This window comes from Mauremys mutica, chromosome 1, assembly GCF_020497125.1.
Source record: "Mauremys mutica isolate MM-2020 ecotype Southern chromosome 1, ASM2049712v1, whole genome shotgun sequence".
Lineage (NCBI taxonomy): Eukaryota > Metazoa > Chordata > Testudines > Geoemydidae > Mauremys > Mauremys mutica.
This window is the reverse complement of record NC_059072.1, coordinates 1,703,844-1,728,150: the sequence shown is the minus strand read 5'-3', so window position 1 is coordinate 1,728,150 and position 24,307 is coordinate 1,703,844. Positions and strand designations below refer to the sequence as shown.

At 55.4% G+C, this 24,307-nt stretch overlaps 1 protein-coding gene across 3 annotated transcripts; it reads right to left on the bottom strand.

The window, feature by feature from the left end:
- Window positions 1–906: 906 nt before the first annotated feature.
- LOC123375766 (lithostathine-1-like) lies at window positions 907–23,616 on the bottom strand. Of its 3 annotated transcripts, none has more exons than XM_045027028.1 (6): window positions 22,326–23,616; window positions 11,789–11,868; window positions 5,972–6,117; window positions 5,548–5,685; window positions 3,913–4,024; window positions 907–1,245 (listed from the first exon to the last, which is right to left on the bottom strand). In XM_045027028.1, the coding sequence occupies exons 2-6, from the start codon at window positions 11,853–11,855 to the stop codon at window positions 1,178–1,180; spliced, it is 531 nt and encodes a 176-aa protein (XP_044882963.1). In that variant the 5' UTR covers window positions 11,856–11,868; window positions 22,326–23,616; the 3' UTR covers window positions 907–1,177. The 3 variants fall into 3 exon arrangements, with proteins under 3 accessions (XP_044882963.1, XP_044882946.1, XP_044882955.1); XM_045027011.1 differs by lacking the exon at window positions 22,326–23,616 and adding an exon at window positions 21,422–21,834; XM_045027020.1 differs by lacking the exon at window positions 22,326–23,616 and adding an exon at window positions 15,249–15,689.
- Window positions 23,617–24,307: the final 691 nt, after the last annotated feature.

Below are 24,307 nucleotides of genomic sequence, written 5' to 3'. Positions count from 1 at the left end.
CAGCAGCCACTTCACTGGCACAGGAGCCAGGGCCCCCCTCGGCACATTCAGAGAGGGGTGAGCATGAGACCCTGAGCCTCTCCCCATTCGGGGGGGGTCAGCCCCCAAGGGACAGGGCCCACCCCTACACCCCCCCCAGGGCACAGCTGGCTAGACCCCTCCAACCAGTGAGCTCCAGGGACTGGACGGCGTGACCGGCCCTCCTCTCGAGGTGCAGAGCTGGGGATGCCTCAGCCACACTAACAATGTTCCCTAAGCCCCACCCATCCCACAATCCCCAAGTGCATCACAGACACTCCTGGCGTTACCCCCCACCCCCACTCCAAGCGGCAGGTCGGTGTCATTAGCCCCCCCAGCACAGACCGAGATGGGGAGGGGCTTTCCCCACCGATGGTCACTGAGGAAGCCGTTGGCGGCCAAGCCAGGAATGGAACCCAGGAGTCCTGGCTCAGTCTGTTGTTGGTATGAATGGGCTAGATGTGCACGGAGCCCATGTACCCCACGGTACGTGTCCCTCTCAGTGCCTGATCCCCAGGCGTCTGCTGCAGCTCTCAGCAGCACGTTCTTAGTCCTTTCCCTCCAGCAGTGGAGGTCCCTGATGTTTACACCACAGACAGACACGTCCCTGCTTTGAGGGGCTCAGTGTCTCAGTGGAGATGAGAGCAGGAGGAGATGACATCAGGATGGTGGGACAGAAGAGAGAGAACTCTGGTTATTGCAGAGAGACCAAGTCCTGTCCCTTAGCCTAAAGGCCAGACCCAACCTGCCTCCCTCTGGGGGCCCCTTCCTCTCCTCCAGTGGGAACTGGGCGGTTGAGGACAAAGTTGGAGGGGGGGCGGGGCTGGATGGACTCATCTGCAGCAGGGCCAGGATTGGGACAGAGGAGACACACACAGACCTGCATGCTCATGAGAGTTTATTCTTGCAGTGGGCTGCAGCCATTGAGGGGAAGGGAGGGAAGGGGCAGGCGTGTAACTAGAACAGAGACACTTGTGGGAAGAGAGTTTGCAGCTGGGGGAGTGAGATCTGGTCTCTCAGGGAGGGAGGGGACTGGCCCTTGAAGCAGCAAAAGCATCCGAATGTCTGGGACGTTGTCCAATCACGGCCAAGGAGCCCAGTTCTTTTGCATCCCAGGCGCTGAGCTCCCACTTCAGGCACGGGCGAGTGACTCCCCTCACTAGCGTCGATACTTGCAAATGTAGGGTTTTTTATAGTTGCAGGATAAATCATTCCATTCCTTAAATCCTAGAAGGTAAAACAGAAATCACTGGGGCAGGGGAAGGGCGAGTGGGGCCTTACAGTGCCCGCCCCCCATTGCACACTGCTGAGAGAAGACCCCCAGCTCCTGGGCATGAGGCTGTGAAGATGAGGATGCTAGAGATGAAGGCCCATGTGCCTCAGACAGGGATAGGCTCCATCGTTCCCTGAGGGATGCTGTGTCAGTGTGACAGTGGAAGACCCTCTTCTATTGTGCTGGAATGTGTCTTATGAGAGCATGACGGGGCCTCTTGGTGCTAGGTGCTGTGTCCATGCACACACTGACAGACAGTCCCTGCCCCAGAGAGAGCACAGTCTAAATAGACAAGAGGTGGGAGGGGAAACTGAGGCCCAGAGTGGGGAAGTGACTTGCCCAAGGTCACCCAGCAGCTCAGTGGCAGGGCTGGGAACAGAAGCCAGGTCTCTGGAGTCACAGTCCTGTAGCTGTCCACTAGGCCATGCTGCCTCTAGATCTGCGACTTCTGTTACCTTCCATCCCCGCCAGCACCCCTCAAAAGGCCACAAAGGAGAGCACAGGAGCCCTGGCTATGTGCCAGAGGAGAGACAAGCTCAGGAAGAGGGACACCAGCTCACTCTGTGCTGAATGAGCCGGCCCTTCCTCCATCTCCTGCACATCTGGGTATGGGCATGGCCCAGAGGCAGCACTAAGGATTCTGGTTGATGGATTGTTGTGAATTTCACCCTCTCTTTGTGATGCTTTGTACCTCAGGAGAACACCAAGCACCCCCATGTTCATCCTTGTAAAATGATTGTGTGGTATCCAATGCAAAGTTCATCATGTTGGGTGTCTTTGGAAGGCTCATGATGGACTGAGCATTGTTGCTACAGTGATGTTATAGTAGTGGTATAGGTTATAATTTCATGTTTGTAGTTATGAGACTAAAAATGTATCTTCATTGCTTAAAATAAGCCTAGGGAAAAACGCTCCAGGAACAAAGGGGCAGTTCACACCTCATCAGGGCATGGATGGGACAAACCCAGCCCAGCCTCACAGGAACAAAGGACACTGGCCTAGGCAGCAACAAAAGGATCTGTTGGACTCTCTCTTGAGTGAGTCACCCCCCTTCCTTTGGTCAGTTTGGGACTGCGATGAGGTGATGCTCACCTGACTCTGAAGGGGGGGGGGCGGCAAAGCCAAGAGGGAAGAGAGAACATGATAAAAGGGAGGGACGTTTGCCATGTTCTTCCTCTCTCTTCCACCTCCATCTACAGACACCACCACCAAGTGGCTGAAGCTCTGATCTAAGGGGCGAGCCTGGCTGAAAGGCAACCAGGCCCCTGTGGTGAGAAGCATCTCAGTTTGCAAGGGCAGTGAAAGTGTTAAGATCAGCTTAGAATGTGTTTTGCTTTTATTTCATTTGACCAAATCTGACTTGTTGTGCTTTGACTTATAATCACTTAAAATCTATCTTTGTTGTTAATAAATGTGTTTGTTTATTCTACCTGAAGCAGTGTGTTTGGTTTGAAGCATTTCAGAGACTGCCCTTGGGATAACAAGCCTGGTACATATCAATTTATTTGTTAAATTGACAAACTCGTATAAGCTTGCAGCGTCCAGCAGCCATAACTGGACACTGCAAGATGGAGGTTCCTAGGGTTGTGTCTGGGGCCAGAGCTATTGGCTAGTGTCATTCGGTTGCACAATCCAAGGAGCAGCTGACACGGCAGAGGCTGTGTGTGAACAGCCCAGGAGTGGGGTTCTCACAGCAGAGCAGGGTCAGTCTGGCTCCCAGAGTCAAGGATTAGAGTGACCTAGCAGATCACCGGTCCGGATAACACCAGAGGGGAATGTCACACTCTCCCATTTGCAGAGCCACACAGCCCGGGAGCGTTATTCAGAAAACTTTTCCACATTTGTTTTGTAAATTTTTCACTTCTGCTGTTTGCTGAGTGTGTGACTGGTCATGCAGGTCACATGGCATTGCTCCTGCTCCATGACTGGATGAGTGACTCTTTTTCAGTAGGAGATAATGGAAAAGCAAATCCTGCCCAGTGTGAGTCTGAGGGAAGGAGCATTCGTGATAACGCTGCTGAACACTCAAACTCCATCTGAGGCTGGGTGAGTCATGTGACTAGCACGGCCTATGAACAATGAGTCACTCATGAACTGGCGAATGAGCTTTCCCTTTCAGCCAGTCTCCGTCCTACCCAGCCCTGGCCTCCCCAGCAGAGGGGACAGGCGGGGTGTGGCTGAAGCCACTGTGCTCTGGCCATCCAGGTTGGTACTGCCCTGAGGCTGCTCTAAATTGCCCTGGGGCCCAAAGAGCCCCCTGGTTGCCTCCAGAATCAGGGTGGCAAAAGCCACCAATGCACCAACTGAAGAACACATACCCCACCTAGGTATCAACTCGTGGGCAATAGCTCTGCTCTGGTCTTTCCCTTTAACTGAGCATCTGGGGCCAAATGTACTGTATGGCCTGTCTCTGACTGGAGCTGAGCCTCCGCCTGGGACACGTGGGGGAGGAGTCACCAGGTGAGATCAGGGGATTCTCTCTGCAGAGCGGCAGTGTGAGCTGAGGGAGAGAGGCAGGGTGCCTGGACAAGAGGCCATGGCCTCAGACAGAGGTGGAGGGTGTGGCCAGGGTCCCGTCTTGGCTCCTTTACTGCTGCGTGTGCGTTTGAGCATTTGCTTACCCTTGCCTTTTACTAGCTCAGTACAGTACTCGCCGCCCAGGTTGTTTGGTTCCCCGATTTTCCAATTACTGTAGCAAAAGCGGGAGTGATCTGTCCACCTCCAGCGTTTGTTCTGCAGAGACAGGGGAGAAAGGTCGTGGGGTCCCAGGAAGAAGAGACTGTGGTGATAAGGCACCACAGAAACACCTAAATCCAAAACAGAAGTGCCCTCCGCAGGCAGAGGGAGAGAGTTAGGAAAGGGCCGTGGAGCAGTGGGTGGGGAGAGGCCAGCTCAGAGGAACTGGCTCTGAAGACGCTGATCTAATAGTAACACTTAGCACATGAACTTCACCTTCTACTTCGAAGCTCTTTGCCCGAATTAACGAATCTCCTTGCCATGAAGCAGCTGCTCTGGAGTATGTTCTAGTCCCTAATGACACGGCCTGCCGTGTGGCACTGGGGGTTTAATGTGGGTGAGCTCATCCTGTGTAAGCAAAATGAAAGTGCGTCTGTGATGGAGATGCTGGATGGGTCAGGGAATGGGACATGGGGCCTTTCCACTCTAGGGGGCTCAGCACCAGTCTGACCCCAAGTTAGCAGGGCTGGCTAGATCAGTAGAATCAGAGAAGGGGAAAATGGGGCCTTTCACCTCTAGGGGTGCTGGCTCTGGCCTGGCCCCAGCTCATGGGGGGACTGGCTGGCTTTGGGGGCCAGAGTGCTAGTTCCAATCCATTGCCAGGCCAGCGGGAGCTGGAGGGCTGAGGAAACTAGAGAATGGGATACAGAGTCTCTCACTGCTCCGCACTGGGTCCAGTCGAGCCTGGGGTCTGGGGCAGGGGATCCAGGGCCTGAGTCTGTGTGCACTGTTTGGGGACCTTCCCGAGCCCAGCACCACCCTGAACAAAGAGAGGAGAAAGGAAACTGATGGCGACAAAGTTTCAGGTGGAGCGTGACAAGTTTACGAATGGGGTGGTGTGACAGGGTTGCTGGCCATAGCCTGGGCTGGACTCGGTGACCCAGAGATTCTTTCCAGGCCTATGTTCATAATGGCTCCTTCCTCCTCTGGGGCCTCCTTCCCCAGCCTGTGACGGCTCCCCCTTCGTCTCCCTGCCTAAGGAGCTGGGGGGTCTCCCACAGAAAACCAGGCGAGAATGGGTTCCCCTAGCTGAGGGAGCGACAGGCAGTGTCGGGGCAGTGCAGAGGTTAAGTCTTGGGCAGGAAAACGTTACTAGAAAACTTGGAGAGGGTGGAGTGGAGACGGGATGTGGGGTGTACGGGGAGGGCCTGGCACGTTGCGTGAGCTGGGAGCGGGGAAGGGAAATGGGGCAGTCGTTGGAGAGGCAGGTGCAGGTCCAAGTTCGGTTTGATGACCAAGGAGAGCAGGGCCTGGTTGTATTTAGAAGGGAAAAGCCAAAGGGGAGTCGGAGCTTACGGAAGGATGGAGATGGAAAGGGAGCGGGAGGGCAGGGTTTGAAGGTGGAGTGCTGATGGGAGACCCTGGTGCCCATGACAGGGGGCAGGGGGGTAGGAGAGGGGGAGGGAGATCCTGGCAGCCCCTCTGAAGGGCTCATGGGAAATGGTCTCTGCACAACCCCTGGGAAACAGAGTCATGGGGGGGAGCAGCTGCCAGGGGCAAGGCAGGCTCTGGGCACTCACATGCTCGGGGTCGTGGAGTCCGATCCACACAGCATCCGTGGAGCGTGACTGGATGATGTAGCTGGCCATCATATTCCCTTCTGCCTCAGAGAGAATGGAGGCGAGATGGGCCCCATTGTGGTGATACTGACACTGCACCTGCAGCAGGGACATCAGCAGAGTCTGTCACTCCCCCTGCACGAGGACGCTGTTTGGCACTGGGGTGGGGTCCTGCCCCGCCAGGCTGCAGCAGGAGCAGGGACGGCTGTGAGGGGAGAGAGCCCCCTCTCTGTGCCTCTTCTCAAGCTCCAGGGCCTGGCACCAGCCACGTCACCCCTGCAGGGATACGCCCAGGGGCCAATGGTGATGTCACCAAACCCCTTCAGTCCCTGCCCCTGCCAACTAACCCGCCTCACCCCACGGATCCCTGAGAAGAACCTCATACCTCAGCCTCTGACCAGGTCATCCTTTGGGGGAAGAACTTGTAGCAACAGCCTCGGAAGGGCTTCCAGCCACTGCGACAGCACCTGGCCTCTACTCCTGATCCGAGAGAGGGGAAGGGACGGGGAGAGAGGACAGTACGGGGAGACGCTGTTTCGGAGAAGAGAATGGATGCAGAGATCTCAGTTGTCGTCATTCCAGCTTCTCCGGATCTCAAAAATCCTGTGAACTTTTGACTTCTCTCAGAACAGCCACTATCTCCTATCACATTCAATGGGGCTGAAGCCACTCAGTTAAAACAGCTGCCACTCCCTCGCCCCCTTTGTCTGCGGCAGTGCGACTGTCCTAGTAAAAATTACCCCTGTCTCCCTTCCCAAGAGGACAGGAGCTGGGCTGCCCTCAGGGATGATGGTCACCTCCTATCTTCTGGGCAGGGGCACTGGGGAGCCTGACGGGGAGGGGTTGCCAGGGGGTTAAGTCAGAGTACACAAGGGACTGTGGGGTGAGGTGGGGCTGCACTGGGTGTCATGGGGACACTGGTGAGGCTGGGAGCAGACAGGAGGTTGGGGACACTGGAGTATAGTAGAGGATGAAGGGACACCACACACCGATCTGCCAACCTAGTGAGGAGGACTTGAAACTAGGTCTAAAAGGGGCAGGTGACAGAATCCCACAGGTGACCTTAAAAGAAGCGTTGGGGGAGGGGGAACAGAAAAGAACTACAGGATCGTAGAAGCAACAAGAGGCGTAACTGTGTGGGAACCTGCTCTACATCTCAGATGTCTATACACAAATAGATGCAAGGAGTATGAGACATAAACAGAAGAACAGGAAGTATTAGTATCTAAGCTAAATTATGACTTAATCGGCACTACAGAGACTTGGTGGGATAAATCTCCTGACTGGACTATTGGTAGCGAGAGGTCTGGCTTGTTCAGGAAGGACAGGCAGAGAACAAAGGGAGGAGGTGCTGCGTTATACACCAATAATATATCCACTTGTTCTGAGGTCCAGAAGGTGAGACACAGGCCAGTTGAAAGTCTCTGAGTAAAGATAAAAGGGAAAAAACAGAGGTGATGTCATGGTAGGTGTCTACTATAGACCACCATGTCAGGGGGAGGTGAATGAGGCATTTATAGGTCTAATAACAAAAATATCCAACAGACAAGACCTGGTAATAATGGGGGGACTTCAGTATCCCCGATATCTGTTGGAAAAGTAATATGGCGAAACATAAAATTTTCACAACAATCTTAGAATGTATTGGGGAGAACTTCTTATTTCCAGAGGTGCAGAAAGTAACAAGGGGAGCAGCTATGCTAGACCTAATTCTTACTCAAAGGAAGGAATTGGTTGAGAATCTGGATTTTGAAGACAATTGGGTGAAGGGAATCATGAAGTGACAGATTTCATGATTCTAAGGAAGGGAAGGAGTGAGAGCAGCAGAATAAACAAAGTAGACTTCAAAAAGCTGATGTGGCAGTGCATGCACTCCTCTTGCGGGGGGCAGCGGGTGTGCGGACACCACAGTTACTGTGTACCTGTCTCGGGCCCCGGGCTCACCATGCTGAGGTCCAGGGGTCTGAGTCAATACAGCAGCCCTTGTGTTCAGGGCAGCGTGGCCTAGCATCCAGAATCAATATAGCAGCCCTCAGATACAGGGCAGCGTGGCCTAGTGGCCAGTACCCCAGGGGCTGCCACCAGGGGCAGTGGTGGTCCAGGTAGGGGGGCCCAGGCCCACCCAACTCCACCAGCCCCTGACCCAGGGCAGGGCCCTAACAGTGATGGAGTGGTCTGCCACTGGGTCAGCGGAGAATCCACTGAAAGACACTGACCTCACGCTGGTGGGAGATACCACTTGTTCACCCTTCCTGGTCACTTCCTACCGGGCTTCCTGAAATCGCAGTCTATGGAGCGCTGGGGTCTCTGGGCTCCTCAGCGCAGGTAATTCCCTGGGGCTCCATTGGCCACAGATCTCCAGTCCAGATCTCTGGCTCCCACAGGCAAGTGCTGTGACAGCTCCTCAGCTGGAGCCTCCATCAAAGGTCCTTCCTCTCCAGCAGTGCCCCCTGCCCCACAGACTGAGCCCGTCTGCTCCCTTTTATACTAGCATAGCACTTGGAGCATGCCCAGTACAGTCGGAGGGATGGAATTTCCTCCACCCATAGTGTGGGGTTAACCCCTTCCAGCCCATTGTGGGGTATGCACACCCCGTGACAGCTGACTTTAAGAAACTCAGAGTATTTATGGGTAAGGTCCCATCAGAAGTAAATTGGAGGGGAAAAGGAGTTCAGAAAAGCTGGCAGTTTCACCAAGAGACAATATTAAAGGTACAACAGCACATTATCCTGATGCAAAGGAAAGATGAGAACAACAAGAGTCAGAGGCCAGTATGACTCCATGAAGAGCTCTTCAATTACCTGAAAATCAACAAGGAATCCTACAAAAAGTAGAAACATGGACAAATTGTGAAGGAGGAGTACAAAAGAACAGCACAAGCTTGTAGGAACAAAATCAGAAAAGCTAAGGCGCAAAATGTTTATATCGAGCAAGGGACATAAAAGGCAATGAGAGGTTCTATAAATACATTAGGAGAAAGAGAAACATGCAGGAAAGTGTAGGTCCACTACTTGGCTGGGAAGGAGATCTAATAACAGACGGAATCGAGAAGGCTGAGGTGTTTCATGCCTATTTTGCTTCAATATTGACTAAAAAAGTCAATTGTGACCTAGGGTGACCAGACAGCAAGTGTGAAAAATCGGGATGGGGGGCAGGGGTTTAATAGGAGCCTATGTAAGAAAAAGACCCCAAAATTGGGACTGTCCCTATAAAATCAGGACATCTGGTCATCCTAATTGTGACCAGATACTTAACACAATCAATATAGTCAACAATGGGGAAGGAATGCAAGCCAAAATAGGGAAAGAACCAGTTAAAGAATGTTTAGATAATTTATGTTTCACATAGGCAGAGCTTAATGAAATTCATCCTGGGATACTTAAGGAACTAGCTAAAGCAATCTTGGACCCATTAGCAATTATCTTGGAGAAGTCCTGGAGGATGGGTGAGGTCCCAGAGGACTGGAGAAGGGAAAGCAATGTAACTATCTTTAAAAAGGGAACAATGAAGCTCTGGGAAATTATAGACCAGTAACCTCACTTTGATACCTGGAATGATACTGGAACAAATTATTTAAAAAATCAATTTGTAAGTATCTAAAGGATACTTGGGTTCTAAGTAATCACCAATATGGAATTGTCAAGATCAGATTGACATGCCTTGTCATGCCAAGTCAACCTAATTTCCTTCTTTAACAGAGTTACTGGCTCCGTGAATGGGAGGATGCTGTTAACTTCATATATCTTGATTTTAGTAATGCTTTTGACACAGTCCCACATGATTCTTTCATAAGCAAACTATTGAAATGTGATCCATATGAAATTTCTAAGTGGGTGGGTGTGCCACTGGTACTCAAAAAGTAGTTATCAATGCTTTGCTGTCAAACAAGGTAACATATCTAGTGGGGTCCCTCGGGGTCTGTCCTGGGTCTGGTACTATTCAACATTTTCATTAAGTACTTGTATAATGGAGGAGAGAGAATGCTTATAAGTTTTGTGGATGACAACAAGCTGGGAGGGGTTGCAAGCACTTTGGGGGACAGGACTAGAATTCAAATGGCCATAACAAATAGGAGATTTCGTCTGAAATCAACAAGATGAAATTAATAAAGACAAGTGTAAAGGAAGGAAAAATCAAATGCGCCAGTACAGAATGGGGACTAACTAGCTAGGCGGTAGCACTGCTGAAAAGGATCTGGAGGTTCTAGTAGGTCACAAATTGAATATAAGAGAACAATGTGATGCAGTTGAGAAGAAGGCTGATATCATCCTGGGGTGTTGTGACGGCCTATACAAACCCCACACTGGGCAACCAGGAGTTAAGGACATTCCACACCTGCAGGAAATGCCCCAGCTGGAGGAGGAGTTAAAGGGCAAGGGAGCAGCTCGTTTGGTGACAGAGCAGGGAAGAGAGCAGACCTGTGACCTGCAGCTCCAGCAGAGGAGAGATGAGATGAGGAAAAGGCAGAATCTCTCCCCACAGCAGCTGCCCGAAGGTTCCTAGCTGAGGGAATGGAGGACCTGTTACAGAGACAGCCTGGGAGGGGAGTATTCCCCTCTCCCATGGGCTCTGAGTTTTGCTAATTCCCTTGCACTTGGCTTGGATGGCCCTAGAAGGGGAAGGCCCTAGGGCTGATCTGGCCCAGGAGGGGGGCCATACCGAAGGAGGAGGCAGTTGCCAGCCCAAGAGAGGAAGAGCGCTACCTCCTGCATGCAGCCGCCAGAAGGTCCCTACCTGGGGACAATCGCGGGGGTGGGGGTGGGAGGAAATGGCCCAGGGAGGACAGCTGTAAGCAGCTGTGGCTGTAAGACCACTGAGAGCCCTCAAAGGGTCCTGGGTCGGAGCCCGGTGGAGTGGGAGGGCCTGGGCTCCCCTGCCAGCAAACCCACAGTAAGTCATGGGCCTAAGCCCTGACCACTAGGGAACACTCCCTACTGACCAACCCCCGAGCGAGGACTGTCACAGGTGTGTTAACAGGAGTGCTGTGTGTAAGACACAGGAGGACATTGTCCTGCTCTGCTCTGCGCTGGCAAGGCCTCAGCTGGAGTTCTGTGTCCAGGCCTGGTGCCGCACTTTCAGAAAGACGTGGATAAGATGGAGAGAGTCCAGAGGAGAGCAACAGAAATGATCAAAGGTTTAAAGAATCTGAGCTATGGGGAAAGGTTAAAAACTGGGCATGTTTAGTCCTGAGAGAAGAGACCGAGGGGGACCCGAGAACAGTCTTCACGTATGTTAAGGGCTGTTTTAGAGGGTTGTGATCAATTGTTCTCCATGTCCACTGAAGGCAGGACAAGCAGCTCTGGGTTTAATCTGCAACAAGGGGGAGTTAGGTCAGATATTAGGCGAAACTTTCTAACTCTCAGGGCAGGGAAGCTCTGGAACAGGCTCCCAAAGGAGGTTGTGGAACCTCTGTCACTGGAGGGTTTTAAGACCAGGTTGGACAAACACTTGTCAGGGATCATCTAGGTTTACTTGGTCCTGCCTCAGTATGGGGGGGCTGGACTAGGTGCCCTGTGGAGGCCCCTTCCAGCCCTACATTTCTATGATTTTCCGAGAGCTGAGGCCCACAGAGGGAAGGGAATGCAGAGAGCTACTGACCGATGGGTGGGGGCGGGATTAGCAGTACGTGGAGTAACTGCAGAGACTTGTGGGGCGAAGGAAGGAAGAGGTGCCGGGCGAGAGAAATAGTCTATGGTCCCAGGATTTCCCTTTGGAGGGGAGAAAGAGGGAAGGTTTTGGAGTATCAAAATCAGAGAGATGAAGTTGACAAAGAGGCGCTATTTTGAGCCCAATGAAAAGAGATGGACGTGACTCATTTGGGACGTTACTGGCACATTCTGTTCCCTGGGTAGGATGGGACCCCGCACAGAGATGGGAAAGTCACTCCCTGGGCAGCAGCAGGAGATAGGGAGGGTTTAGCTCCCAGCCTGTCTCTCACACTCAGCCCCGATGGGTCCCAGGGATTCCCTCTGCACTCAGAGCCAGGGGGAGCAGGAAGCAGCCTCTCTCCTCGGGCAGGCACTGAGCTGCTGGCTGGGGTCTGGATTAATGGGTTTGGTGGGGAAGGGGCTCTGGGGCCCCAGCTGCGAGGGCTGCTCCCCCATAGTGGGGCTGGAGGCCCCCGTGTGAAATGAATTCACTTCCCATCGAGGGCAAACAGCACCTGGGGGCTCCAGTTTGGAGGGGCCAGGCAGGGACTCACCTTCCACCGAGGGGCTAAAGATCAGGCAGCCGAGGAGGCAGAGGCTGAAGTAGGCGACTGGCCCCATCTTCTCGCTTCCTCTGGGGAGAAAACACACAAGGGAGATGGGGCCACGAGAGCCTCAAACACCCCCCAGAATGATCCCCCCCCATCCCTCATGGGGCTGGGCTGGGCTGGAAGGGCCCTGAGAGGGATCCCGTCCCCCAGCCCTGGGGCACTGAGCTCGGGGCCCATCTCCCTGGGTCCGAAGGGCCCTTCCTCCTCCACCCCTCCCTGAGCCGGGCCCCAGGGACAGAACTGGACACCCAGCAGGGAGCCAGGTCCCAGCTCCGCAGTGGCTGGGCTCTGCAAGCAGCATCTCCAGGGACTCCCCAGCCCAGGGCTGCAGGTGGGGAGAAGGGGGGGTCAGCAGGGAGGCTGTGGTCACTCAGATGGGACCTGGGTCCCAGGCAACAGGGTCCCATTTGCAGAGCAAAGCAGTTCTCAGAAGGGGCATTTGCCATCTCCCGCTGTCCCTCTCTCCCCCAGCGCTGGGGCTGGCAGGTCCCCTCGGTAGCCACCTACATAGAACATGTAGGCAGGGCACAGGTGGCAGGAGGGGAGAGTTTGGAAGAGGCCCCGGTGCCACCAGGATGGAGGCCAGTCTGAGTGCAGGTGGCTAATAGACAACTGGTGCCTCCCCCTTTGGGGGAGCACAAGCTAAAAGGGAGGACACATGGGTGCCCCACATGTAGGGGCAGCTCCAGGCACAAGGGAGGAGCCTGCGGGTGGCCATGAGGGCGGCAGTCAGGCTGCCTTCAGCGACATTTCTGCGGGAGGTCTGCCAGTCCCGTGGTTTCGGCGGCAATTCGGCGACGGGTACGCCGAAGGCGCGGGACCGACGGACCTCCCGCAGGCGCGCCGCCGAAAGCCGCCTGCCTGCTGTGCTTGGGGCGGCAAAATACATAGAGCCGCCCCTGCCCACATGTCTCCCAGGCAGCTGCTTAACTGCAGTGGGCAGGGTCCCAGCGGCCAGAAGAGGCTTTTATCCCGCCCCCTTTCTGCCTCCTGCCCAGGCCGGCTGTGGGGGGCACTTGACCTTTCATGCCCCCCCCGACACGTCTATCTTGTCCCATGGAAAGTTCGGGGCAGAGCCCCCGGGAGTGTAAATCAGGTGGAGTCCCCCTGAAGTCAGTGGGGGGATCCCCAGCGGGTACAGGCTGCTGTGGGGCTACTGGAGTACTTGGGGTCAGAGCCCCAGCGGGGGGGCGTTGCTCAGAGCTCCGCTGGAATCACCGGGGTAGAACCCCAGTGGGTGTGAACTGGCCAGAGCTCCACGGGGGTCACTGGACTCACACCAGCTGGGGCCTGGCCCCCATCAGTGCAGGGTAAAATGGCAACTTCCCAATTCCCGGCCCTCAAGCCCGGGGAGCCCTCGGCCCATCACGCTCCCTGTGCTTGGCTCCTCAGTGCCCTCCACTGGGTGTTGTCATTTGCACCTGTGCAAAGAGACTGGGAAAAGCACCTTCCTCCCTGGGCGGCGATTTACACGTACCGGGCCCTGGTGTAAATGGTGACGTATGGAGCCAGGGACAATCAGGCCCACGAGGACTGGATTGCGGGTACTGCCTGTGGCTGAGGGGTTGGCCCTGTTCTGGGCTGCCCACGCTCCCTCGGGTCTGTCTCTGCTGCATTTCAAGGGAACCCATTACCAACTAAAGCAGTGTCAGACTTTCCCCTAAGTGACTCTGATCTCACATGTCTGTGGCTTGGCTGCTTGTATCTGGGGCTAGTGAGGCTGTTTAAAGGCCGGGCACAGCACAGACCCTGTGAATTTGTGACACCTGGTAACATCCCTCATCTCATTTCCGAGCACCAGCTGACTCCTACTGTGAATTTTATGCATAGATTGCAAGGCCAGGAGGGACCATTGGGATCACCTGGTCTGACCCCCGTAAAACACAGGCCAGAGACCTGCGCCACAATAATGCCTAGAGCGGAGCTGTTAGGAAAACATCCAGTGTCGATTTTAAAATTGCCCATGATGGAGAATCCACCACGACCCTGGGGAAGTTGTTCCAGTTACTCTCACAGGCAAAAATTTCTGCCTCATTTCCGTTCTGGATTTATCTAGCTTCAGCTCCCAGCCATTGGACCGTGTTACACCTTCGTCTGCTAGACTGGGGAGCCCATTGCTCAATAGCTGTTCCCATGTAGGTATTTACAGACTGGAATCAAGTCCCCCCTTAACCTTTTCTTTGCTCAGCTGAACAGATTGAGCTCCCTGAGTCTAGCACTAGAAGGCAGGTTTTCTGATCCTTTAATCCTTCTTGTGGCTCTTCCCTGACCCCTCTCCAAATTATCAACATCCTTCTTGAACCGGGAACACCAGAACTGGGCACCGGATCCCAGCAGCAGTCGCACCGCTGCCAAACACAGAGGTAAAATAACCTCGCTGCTCCGACTTGAGACTCCCCTGGTTTTGTATCCCAGGTTTGCATTAGCCCTTTTGTCCGCAGCATTGAGCTGGGAGCTCATGTTCAGCTGGTTACCCACCCCCACCCCCAAATCTTTTACACAGTCCCTGCTTCCCAGGACAGAGGCCCCTATCCTGTAAGTCTGGCCTGTGTTCTGTGTTCCTAGGTGTCGGCATTTACATTTAGCCATGATGAGCCGTGTTGTTTGCTGCACCCAGTTTACCAGGAGATCCAGATCGCTCTCCACCACTGACCTGCCCTCGTCATTATTTACCATCCCCCAAACTTTGTGCCCCCTGCAAACTTAGCAGTGCTGGATTTATGTTTCCTTCCAGGTCGCTGATAACAATGTTTACTAGTGTAGGGCCGAGAACTGATCCCTGCAGGACCCCACTGGAAACAAACCCGCCCCATGGTTGGAATGTTCTGCTGGGGACACCCAGAGCTGTGGGTCCCCGTGTTACCCCACGGCCGCAGCAAGGGTGAGCGTCGCTGGAGATTAGCCTGTTTGTCAGCTCCGTGCCACAGCAGCCTGCTCCACTCAGGGGGTTCCCCTCACCTCATCTGCTTCCCAGCTCTGCCTTTGGGGGCTCCCCCCCACCATCGGCCCTACCTTCTCCAACGAGGTGGGGGCTGGAAGGGCTTGTGCACCATCCCTGGGGTGGGGGAGGGCCAAAGGGAGATGAGGGCCGGCCAGGGGTCACCCGGCAGGGGGTGATGTGCCAGGCCTCACAAGGGGGGAGACACCCAGTTCAGTGCCAGCCAGGGAGGGTGGGGCCCTGGGCACTGCTCCCTGGGACAGGACACTCAGCTCTGGTCCATGTGGGGTGGGGGGCAGGGGGCAGGGCTGTGGGTGGTGGAGAGCCGGTTAGACACTGTCCCAGGGCTCAGGCAGCTCACACAGGGCAAGTCCGGCCCCCAGGCCCCGTCCCAGGGCTTGGCTGCCACTGAGAGCCGAGCACCCAGTGCAGAGGGGAGAATGCTGGGAGGGGGCAGGGACTCACCTGTCCGTCTCTCTCTCTGATCCAGAGCACTGGGTATTGGAGTTCAGCCTGGGCCGGGTGCTGGGTCCCCGGGGAGTTTATAGCCCAGCAAGGGGGAGGGTTCACGGGGGGGGAAGGAGGCAGGTAAATTTGGAAATGGGCCCAGATGTGACCGTTCAAACCCAGTGATGGCACAGATACGAGATGACAATCTGCCGCCGCTTCTGCTCAGCTTCCTGCTGCCCCCCGAGACGCCCTGGCGTGGCTGGCAGGGCGAACGTTATTGCTGCTGAGTCACAGCCTGGCACTGGGGAGGGGGCGCTGGGGCAGGCGCTGAGGCAGACGGACGGCCCAGAGGGGCACATGGGGCACGTTTCTGCAGGGATGATGTGATGGGGGGGACACAGCAACGGTTTAACATCCTGCCTGAGTGACCCGCCTCCAATACCCCTGTCCCTGAGCACTCAGCTGTGAGCACCCACCACCCACCCCTGTCCCCAAGCACCGTGCTGTGAGCACCCACTACCCACCCCTGTTCCCAAACACCCAACTGTGAGCACCCACCACCCACCCCTGTCCCTGAGCACCCAGCTGTGAGCACCCACCACCCACCCCATCCCCAAACACCCAGCTGTGAGCACCCACCACCCACCCCTGTCCCTGAACACCCAGCTGTGAGCACCCACCACCCACCCCTGTCCCCAAGCACCCTGCTGTGAGCACCCACCACCCACCCCTGTCCCCAAGCACCCTGCTGTGAGCACCCACTACCCACCCCTGTCCCTGAGCACCCAGCTGTGAGCAACCACCAACCACACAGACCTGTTCCTGAGCCCTCAGCTGTGATCATACCCAGCTGTGAGCACCCACCACCCACCACCCCATCCCTGAGCAGCCAGCTGTGAGGACCCTCCATACAGAGCACCCTCTACTTTCCCTGAGCACCCAGCTGTGAGCCAGCCCCCCGGACTCTGTCCCTGAGCACCCACCATCCACTCACCCTGTCCCACAGCACCCCGCTGTGAGCACCCACCACCCACCCCTGTCCCTGAGCAGCCAGCTGTGAGCACCCACCACCCACCCCTGTTCCCAAACACCCGGCTGTGAGCACCCACCACCCACCCCTGTTCCCAAACACCCAGCTGTGAGCAACCACCAACCACACAGACCTGTCCCTGAGCCCCGAGCTGTGATCATACCCAGCTGTGAGCACCCACCACCCCATCCCTGAGCAGCCAGCTGTGAGCACCCTCCATACAGATCACCCTCTACTTTCCCTGAGCACCCAGCTGTGAGCCAGCCCCCTGGACTCTGTCCCTGAACACCCACCATCCACTCACCCTGTCCCACAGCACCCCGCTGTGAGCACCCACCACCCACCCCTGTCCCTGAGCACCCCGCTGTGAGCACTTACCACCCACCTACCCCATCCCTGAGCAGCCAGCTGTGAGCACCCACCACCCCATCCCTGAGCGGCCAGCTGTGAGCCAGCCCCCCGGACTCTGTCCCTGAGCACCCACCATCCACTCACCCTGTCTCACAGCACCCCGCTGTGAGCACTTACCACCCACCTACCCCGTCCCTGAGCAGCCAGCTGTGAGCCAGCCCCTGTGACTCTGTCCCTGCACACCCACCATCCACTCACCCCTGTTCTTGAGCAGGCATCTGTGAGCAATCCACCCCCCCCCCCGCCACAACTGTCTCTCAGCCCCCCATCCACCCATTTGTGTCCCTGAGCACCCCGCTGCGGGAATCTGCCAACCCCACATACACCTGCCCTGAGTAGCTCCGGTGGCAGGAATCACTCTCATGCCATGTGCTGTAAATCGAGGTCTCTCTCCCCCTGTTCACTTGTATTTGCTGACGACGGGAGGGGCGACAACCCAAACCGTACAGTGATGGCGCCAGTCAGCCCCTGTGCTGCCAACGGAGCGATGAGCCTGGGCTGCCTGTTACAGACCGTGCTGGGGAAGAGGCTGTAGACTCAGGGTCTGTTATCCAGGGACTTGGACACAGGCTCAACATCGCTGAACCAAAGGCCTGCGAGATGCCTGGGGCTCGCTGGGACTCTTGGTTTTCACAGATGTTAAAGCCAGAAGGAACCATTGTGATCATCTCGTCTGACCTCCTGCGTCCCATGGGCCAGAGACCCCACCAGTGAGTTCTGAGTCCAGCCCAGAGCATCTGGTTTCACAAGGGTAGATCTGTAGAACTGACCAGTCCCCACCATTATTTACCGCTCCACCAATTCTTCTGTCACCTGCTAATATCACCAGCAGTGATTTTATATTATCTTTCAGGTCATTGATGAAGATATTGAATGGCACTGGGCTGAGAACCGCTCCCTGCAAGACCCTGCTACATCCACCCCTGGTGGATGGTGAGTCCCCATTGACAGTTACCTTCTGGGGTCTATCTGCTAGCCAGTTCTTACAGTACTTAGTCTTTATGGTGCCACCAGACAACTTGTTGGTTTTATACTAACAGATTTATTTGTTGTTTTTGTTGGATACAGACTAACAGAGCTATCCCCGATACTTGTATTTAGTATGAGCGACACTGATGATTTTATACTGTGGTAGGTTTTTAATCAGAATGTCCCGTGCGACTAAGCCAAATGCCTTACACAGTCTCAGTCTATCATGTCAACACTGTTACCTTTATCACCCATATTTGTTATCTGAACAAAACCCCAGGCCGATGGCCTGTAATTAGGCTGCCACGCCCAGGGGCGGCTCCAGGCCCCAACATGCCAAGCGTGTGCTTGGGGCGGCATGCCACAGGGGGCGCTCTGCCGGTCGCTGGAAGGGCAGCAGGCGGGGATCTGGTGGACCTCCCATAGGCGAGCCTGCGGAGGGTCCGCTGGTCCCGCGGCTTCAGTGGAGCCACGGGACCAGTGGACCCTCCGCAGACACGCCTGTGGGAGGTCCACTGGAGCCGCGGGACCAGTGACCGGCAGAGCGCCCCCCGCGGCGTGCCGCCATGCTTGGGGCGGCGAAATGTCTAGAGCCGCCCCTGGCCACGCCTTGATTCTTTGCTGAATGGACCTTTGATCGGACTTTCCATGATTTTGCCATGGTTGGTCTCAGGCTAATTGACCTCAACTTACCCAGGGCAGCCCATTTCCCTTCTTACACTTTCCTCCAGTCCTCCAAAAGTTCCCCAGTATTTAAACAGTTCTTAAAAATCAGCATTAGTGCTTCAGACACCTCCTCGGCCATGTCTTGTAATACTCCTGGGTGCCAATTATCCAGTCCTGCTGCATTAAAAATGATTCTCTTTAACAGCTGCTAGTTAACATTCTATCACGGAATAGCAGGTATTTCTATCGCTCTGTAAGAGATGAGTGTATGAGATGAGACAATTCCACCCACCAGTCTGGTTCATGACTTCAATGTGGTGCCTACAGGTAACTAAGGGGACATGGGAAAGGTTTGGTCCCAGAGATCAGGTGCTGTAACATCCTGCTGCCCCAAGGGTTCCGCCAAAAACCTTTTCCTCCCCAAACACTTGCTCAGGCTCAGGCTCTCCGAGGAGCTGTGGTTCATTAGCTGGTTGTGCGGCACTCAGATTTCCCTGCAGTGCATTAGCAATACCCTGTCCCCCACGTTGTGTTGCAAAGCAGATGTCACCCATCCTCATTGCTCATAACCCCAAGAGATCGATTCCTGGCAGAGCCCATGTGGGACCCACTGAAGAGACCCAGGTGCCCTGGTTGGTGATGGGAACAGCCCAAGGGGCCCAGAGGTCAGGAGCTGATTGAATTATCCAGACAGGCCTGGCCCCCACCACATGGCACTGGGAGCTCTGAGGGCCGATCTCTTCCTGGCCAGATTCCAGGGCCAGCCGGCCATACTCATGTTGCTCCCCAGCACCAGGTACGACTGACCAGAGGGTCCTGCTGTCCCACCTCCCAGATGGGGCAGGGGCATTGCACTGAGATGGCTTCAGCCACCCCTCTCAGGCAGCACCCACAGACCTGTGATGGGCACCAGATCCTGCCCCCCTAGCGCCCCACATCTCCTCTAGAACATCCCGCAGGGATCCAGCCTCTCCCCGTCCTGCTCAGCACCCACCCCACACTGCCAGGAATACGGAGCGAAGGGCCAGGCACAGAGCTCTCCTGCACAGACCGTTACAGGTGTCACCATTTTATTTCCCCATTAAGGGGTGACAGTTGCTGCCACAATTGCAATTTCCTTTGTAATCTAACAGTTGTGGTGTGTTAGGACCTAGCTCTGAGTGACCAACTTACCTAGAGGACAATGAGCTGAGATAACAAAGTGCCGGCTCATTGCCTCTGGGCAGGGGGCGAAGGAGCTCGCTGCTCTCTGGGGTAACCAGGTTCCTCTGACTCTCCCTGCGGCCTGACACAGCCCAGTATGGCTGGGCCTTTGCCTTAGGCTTGGCCAGCTGCTGCTGTGCAGGGTGAGGCCACTGCTGGCTTCTGCCTGAATGCTTGGGGAGGCGAAGGTTTCCAGAAGAGACCTTGGGGCAGCAAGATGTTACAGCACCTGTCACATGGGACAGGAACTTCCCCACCTCCCGTTTGTTAGCCGGAGGGACAGCACTGATGTCATGAGCCTGCCCACTGGGTGGAATTGTCTCAGCTAATCAGAGTCCACTTGTCCGGTACAGTCATTGATTCAGCTCTCAGACCACCAGCCCCTTGCACCTGGCTGGGGTTCTCTGGCCTGTGCTGTACAGGAGGTCAGACTAGATGATCACAATGGTCCCTGCTGGCCTTGGAATCTGTGGATCTCTCACATGATACGAAGTTGGGAGACTAACCTTTTGTGTGCCACAGGCAGAGAACAGGAGGGACCCAGGTGCCCCAATACACAAGGCCCTGCAATGGCAGGGATCTGGTTAAGTGACATGGTTAAGTCCAGGTGATCCTAGCAAATGGCCTTCACCCCACCCTGCTGAGGAAGCAAAAAAACCCTAAGGGCCAAGCCAATCTGACCTGGGGGAAAATTAATTCCCGACCCTGAGCACGTGAGCAAGGCCCATCGGCCAAGCACTGAGAAAGCGAATTCTCAGCACCACCCCAGAGCATTGGCCTCCCCCAGCCATTGTCCCGTCTCCAGCCATGGCCATCTCTAGGGACGAGAAACACAGCATGTCGATCATCATTGCAGGCTGGGGGACTCTACCCTGGGAAGCAGCGACACTGAAAGAGATTTGGGGGTCGCGGGCAATAATCAGCTGAATATGAGCTCCCAGTGTGACGCTGTGGCCAAATGGGTGGATATAATCCTGGGATGTATAAAGAGGGAGATCAGGAGCAGAGAGGTTATTTTACCTCTACATTTGGCACTAGTGTGACTGCTGCTGGAATCCTGTGCCCAATTCTGGTGTTCCCGGTTCAAGGAGGATGTTGATAATTTGGAGAGGGGTCAGAGAAGAGCCACAAGAAAGATTAAAGGATTAGAAAACCTGCCTTACAGTGATAGACCCCTTGGAGCGCAGTCAATTGCATTTAACAAAGAGAAGGTTAATAGGTAACTTGATTATAGTTTGTAATTATCTATATAATGGGCAGGGGTGGTGTCTCTAGCCTGTTTTCCAGGAGTTGGGAATGGGTGACAGGGGATGGATTACTTGATGTTCCCTGTTCTGTTCATTCCCTCTGGGGCACCTGGCATTGGCCACTGTCGGCAGACAGGACACTGGGCTAGATGGACCCAGTATGGACGTTCTTATGTTCTTTTGATCCTGAGACTGATTGTCCCCAGGGCCAATGGGGAGAAGCCAGTGCTCCATGTCACCCGGATTGACAGGGCAGGCAGGCCAGTGAGGGAGTCAGGAGCCTGGGGGCCCACACTTCATGTGAGCTGGACAGCGCAGGGCAGAGCTAAGGGGGAGCTGTAGCCTGAGCTGGGCTGGGGGCAGAGCAGCAGCAGGAGCAGCCTGGAGCCAGGAGATGGGACAGTGCGGACCAGCCACGCCGACATGCAGCCAGGGCTGAACTAACAGGGAGCCACAAGGCCAGACGCAGGATTAGCGGGTGCCGGCTGTGCCACAAGTAACATTGGAGCCAAGCGTGGTGAGCGGCTGGGGGCAGCGAGAGGGGTCCTGGGCAGCAGGGCCCAGTGGGGGGCACATCACTGATAAGAGGCCTTGTAGTGTGGATACTGCAAGAGGGCAGGAGGTCTGGGACATGTGAGGATCAGGCTGTGAACTTCCCTTACATGCCAGAGATGGCTGGTTGCGGCGTCCCCATGCCCATGGGGCGGGTACCTTGTTCCTTCAACCTTCTCCACTTTTCTCTTCTTTCTCCTACAGCTGCTGTTTAATAGATTGTGATTGGATGGAACTTAATGCAGAGAGCAGGGGGTCAGGGAAGCAGCTGGTGACGAGAGAGCACCCAGGGGCAGGGACCACCTAGCCCCCATCCTGTGTGGCCACGATGAGAAAAGGGGTTAAGCCTCCCAGGAATCCTGGGCCCAGCCTTCTCGGGGTTACGAGGACTGCGCTGCACGGCAGAGTGGAAGGGGAGCCCGCAAGGTCTGGCAGGTCTCTGGGTAAAGGGAGTGGGAGCGAGGACTCAGACCCTTTTGCCATCCGATCCCACTGGGGTAGTGCAGAAGCCAGGAAAGTTCCCCACAATAATGGGACCAATCCCCCTCTTACACAAGGGGGACTCTGTGGGCAGCACAGACGCACCCTGCTGCAGCCGTTCCTGTCGGGACCCAGAGCGCGGGAGAGGCTGCTGTTTTGGGGTGGGGGGGGTGGCAGCGCAGACTCCTGGACGAGGCTTCCTCCAGCCAACAGGCTGTTGTCACTTGCTAAACACGCCCGACTGCTCTTGGCCTCCTCACTTCTCACCGTGACAAAATACCGGAGACAGAGACCTCCTGGGCCACGTCGCAGCCTTTCACCCCTCGGGGGGTCCACTGAGCCTGGGGCAGCGTCAGCCTCTGCCCCTCGGCAGCTCCCCCTGCACCCGCCCACGGAGGAGCTGCCCACGAGGGACACGGCCCCGTACAAAACCCTGGGGAATTAATAACCCAGAACTCTGTTCAGGGACAGGGAAGTGGGGATCAGGACCCACCCGAATCCCTGAACACATGGACAGAACAAGGAGATCATCACCAACATTCCCGGCTCCTTCCATCCGCTGAGGTGCTGGCAGCCCACTCCAGGCGCATATGGCTTCTGCTTTCCTCCCCAGCAAACAGCCCAAGGAACACACGATAGGGCGGGGCCGTGGGCTATCAGGATTAATGGTCAGAGCAGAAGCAGGAAGCGGATCCAATACAAGGGTCAGAGCTGGAGTCAGACATTAATAGCCAAGCCGAGGGACAGAGGCAGGAGGGGACCCAGGCGGCACATCAAGGGTCAGAGCCAGAGCCCAGGGGCAGGGTAAGGAAGCCGGGACCAGGAGCAAGCTGAGGCGGCCAGGACTGAGCAGGAGCAGGGCTGGGAAACAAGCAGGAGCAGCAGCAGGAGGAGCAGGGCTGGAGCAGGACAGGAGCACGGGGAGGAGCAGCAGGCACAGGGAGGATGGCGGCCGTGGCATGAACACACGGAGCAGCCCGAGAGCTGCTGGGCTAAGAGCCGGCCAGCTGCCCTTCCTGCGCAGGCAGGGGGTGCAGTCAGGCAGGCGGCCTGCAGCCGGCTGGCTGTGCTGGGGGGGTCGCCAGGTGACTAATTCTGCTGCAGCCCCTGATCCCCGACAGTGTGACCCCCAGCTTCATCCAGCACCCCCGTCCCCCAGACCGACCGCTGTGATCTCTGCAGCGGGGAGCAGAGTAACTCCCCTGTGGCTGGGCTTTGGGAGCGTCGTCGCGTGGGTCTGTGCACACGAGAGAGACCGGGGGCAGCAGCGTGGGGCTGCGGGACAGCGCATGGGATGACGCTGCAGGTGCTGCCTGTCGGGCTGTGCTGGAGATGGACGTGGAACCTGAGGGCAGGTCGGGGTGCGCTCCCCTCGGCGATGTACGGACGGCAGGAGCAGGGGGTGCTGGAGACTCTCCCTTCACTTGCTATTTTCATGTGTCTGAGGCTTGGGCAGGTCCTGGTGTAACTTCAGCTGCCAGTAAATGTAGCCCTGGTTGTCAGCGCTGACATTTCATAGCAATGATCAGTGTCTCCAGGGTCACTGGGCAGCCTTTGCCCGTGCCCTGCCATGGCCCCTCAGCTCCGGAGCACGTCTCTAGCTGTGTAACCTTGGGTTTGACAGGGGCTCTGCTGTCCTTTGTCTCTGCAGTGTTAGGTGTAAGAAGTATAAACTGTTTAAATGTTCAATTAGTTGTTTAATAAGATGTTCATGAAGTAAATCACTGGCTTTAAAATAAGATCCAATATGGAGCAAATGAACTATTGACCCCTGGACTCCATCTCTGAGAGGGGACTTGTTTACCATGAAGACACAGGCTCAAACCAGTCCAAACCGGTTTTTCCCGCCAAAACCAGCCCTCAGTGTTCCATCTCCTCAGAACTTTTCCTGCCACAAAAGTGATATAAGGACTTGTTCCACCCCAGCGACGGCCCGTACACGGTCGGGTCTTCACAGTGCTCCTGAGCTGGAGAGTGAAGAACACCATCGGTCCCGCCGTGAGACTGAGGAACAGGAGGCCTGTCACCACCATTCCTGCCATCCTGCATTCCTGGTGTCCACCATCCCAGAGGGCCTCCCTGCCAGCGACGAAACCCAACTTTTCCTTATCCACTTTCTCATCACTCATGATTTTATATACCTCCATCATATCCCCCCTAGTCGCCTCTTTTCCAAGCTGAAAAGTCCTAACCTTTTTAATCTTTCCTCATATGGGACCCTCTCCAAACCCCTAATCATTTTAGTTGCCCTTTTCTGAACCTTTTCTAGTGCTAGAATATCTTTTTTGAGGTGAGGAGACCACATTTGTACACAGTATTCGAGATGTGGGAGTACCATGGATTTATATAAGGGCAATAATATATTCTCAGTCTTATATGATAGAGGTCTATTAAATCACGAGTGATGTGGAGAAAGTGGATAAGGAAAAGTCATTTACTTATTCCCATAATACAAGAACTAGGGGTCACCAAATTAAATTAATGGGCAGCAGGTTTAAAACAAATAAAAAGAAGTT

What these genes read in the sequence shown, in the direction of transcription:
- LOC123375766 (XM_045027011.1), bottom strand. Translation starts at nt 21,459, where the DNA reads ATGGGCATGGGGACGCCGCAACCAGCCATCTCTGGCAT. An exon ending in CTTTAGCCCCTCGGTGGAAG is followed by an intron (nt 6,118 to 11,788) that starts GTGAGTCCCTGC and finishes TCTCCGAAACAG; the next exon opens with CGTCTCCCCGTACTGTCCTC. An exon ending in TGACCTGGTCAGAGGCTGAG is followed by an intron (nt 5,686 to 5,971) that starts GTATGAGGTTCT and finishes TCCCTGCTGCAG; the next exon opens with GTGCAGTGTCAGTATCACCA.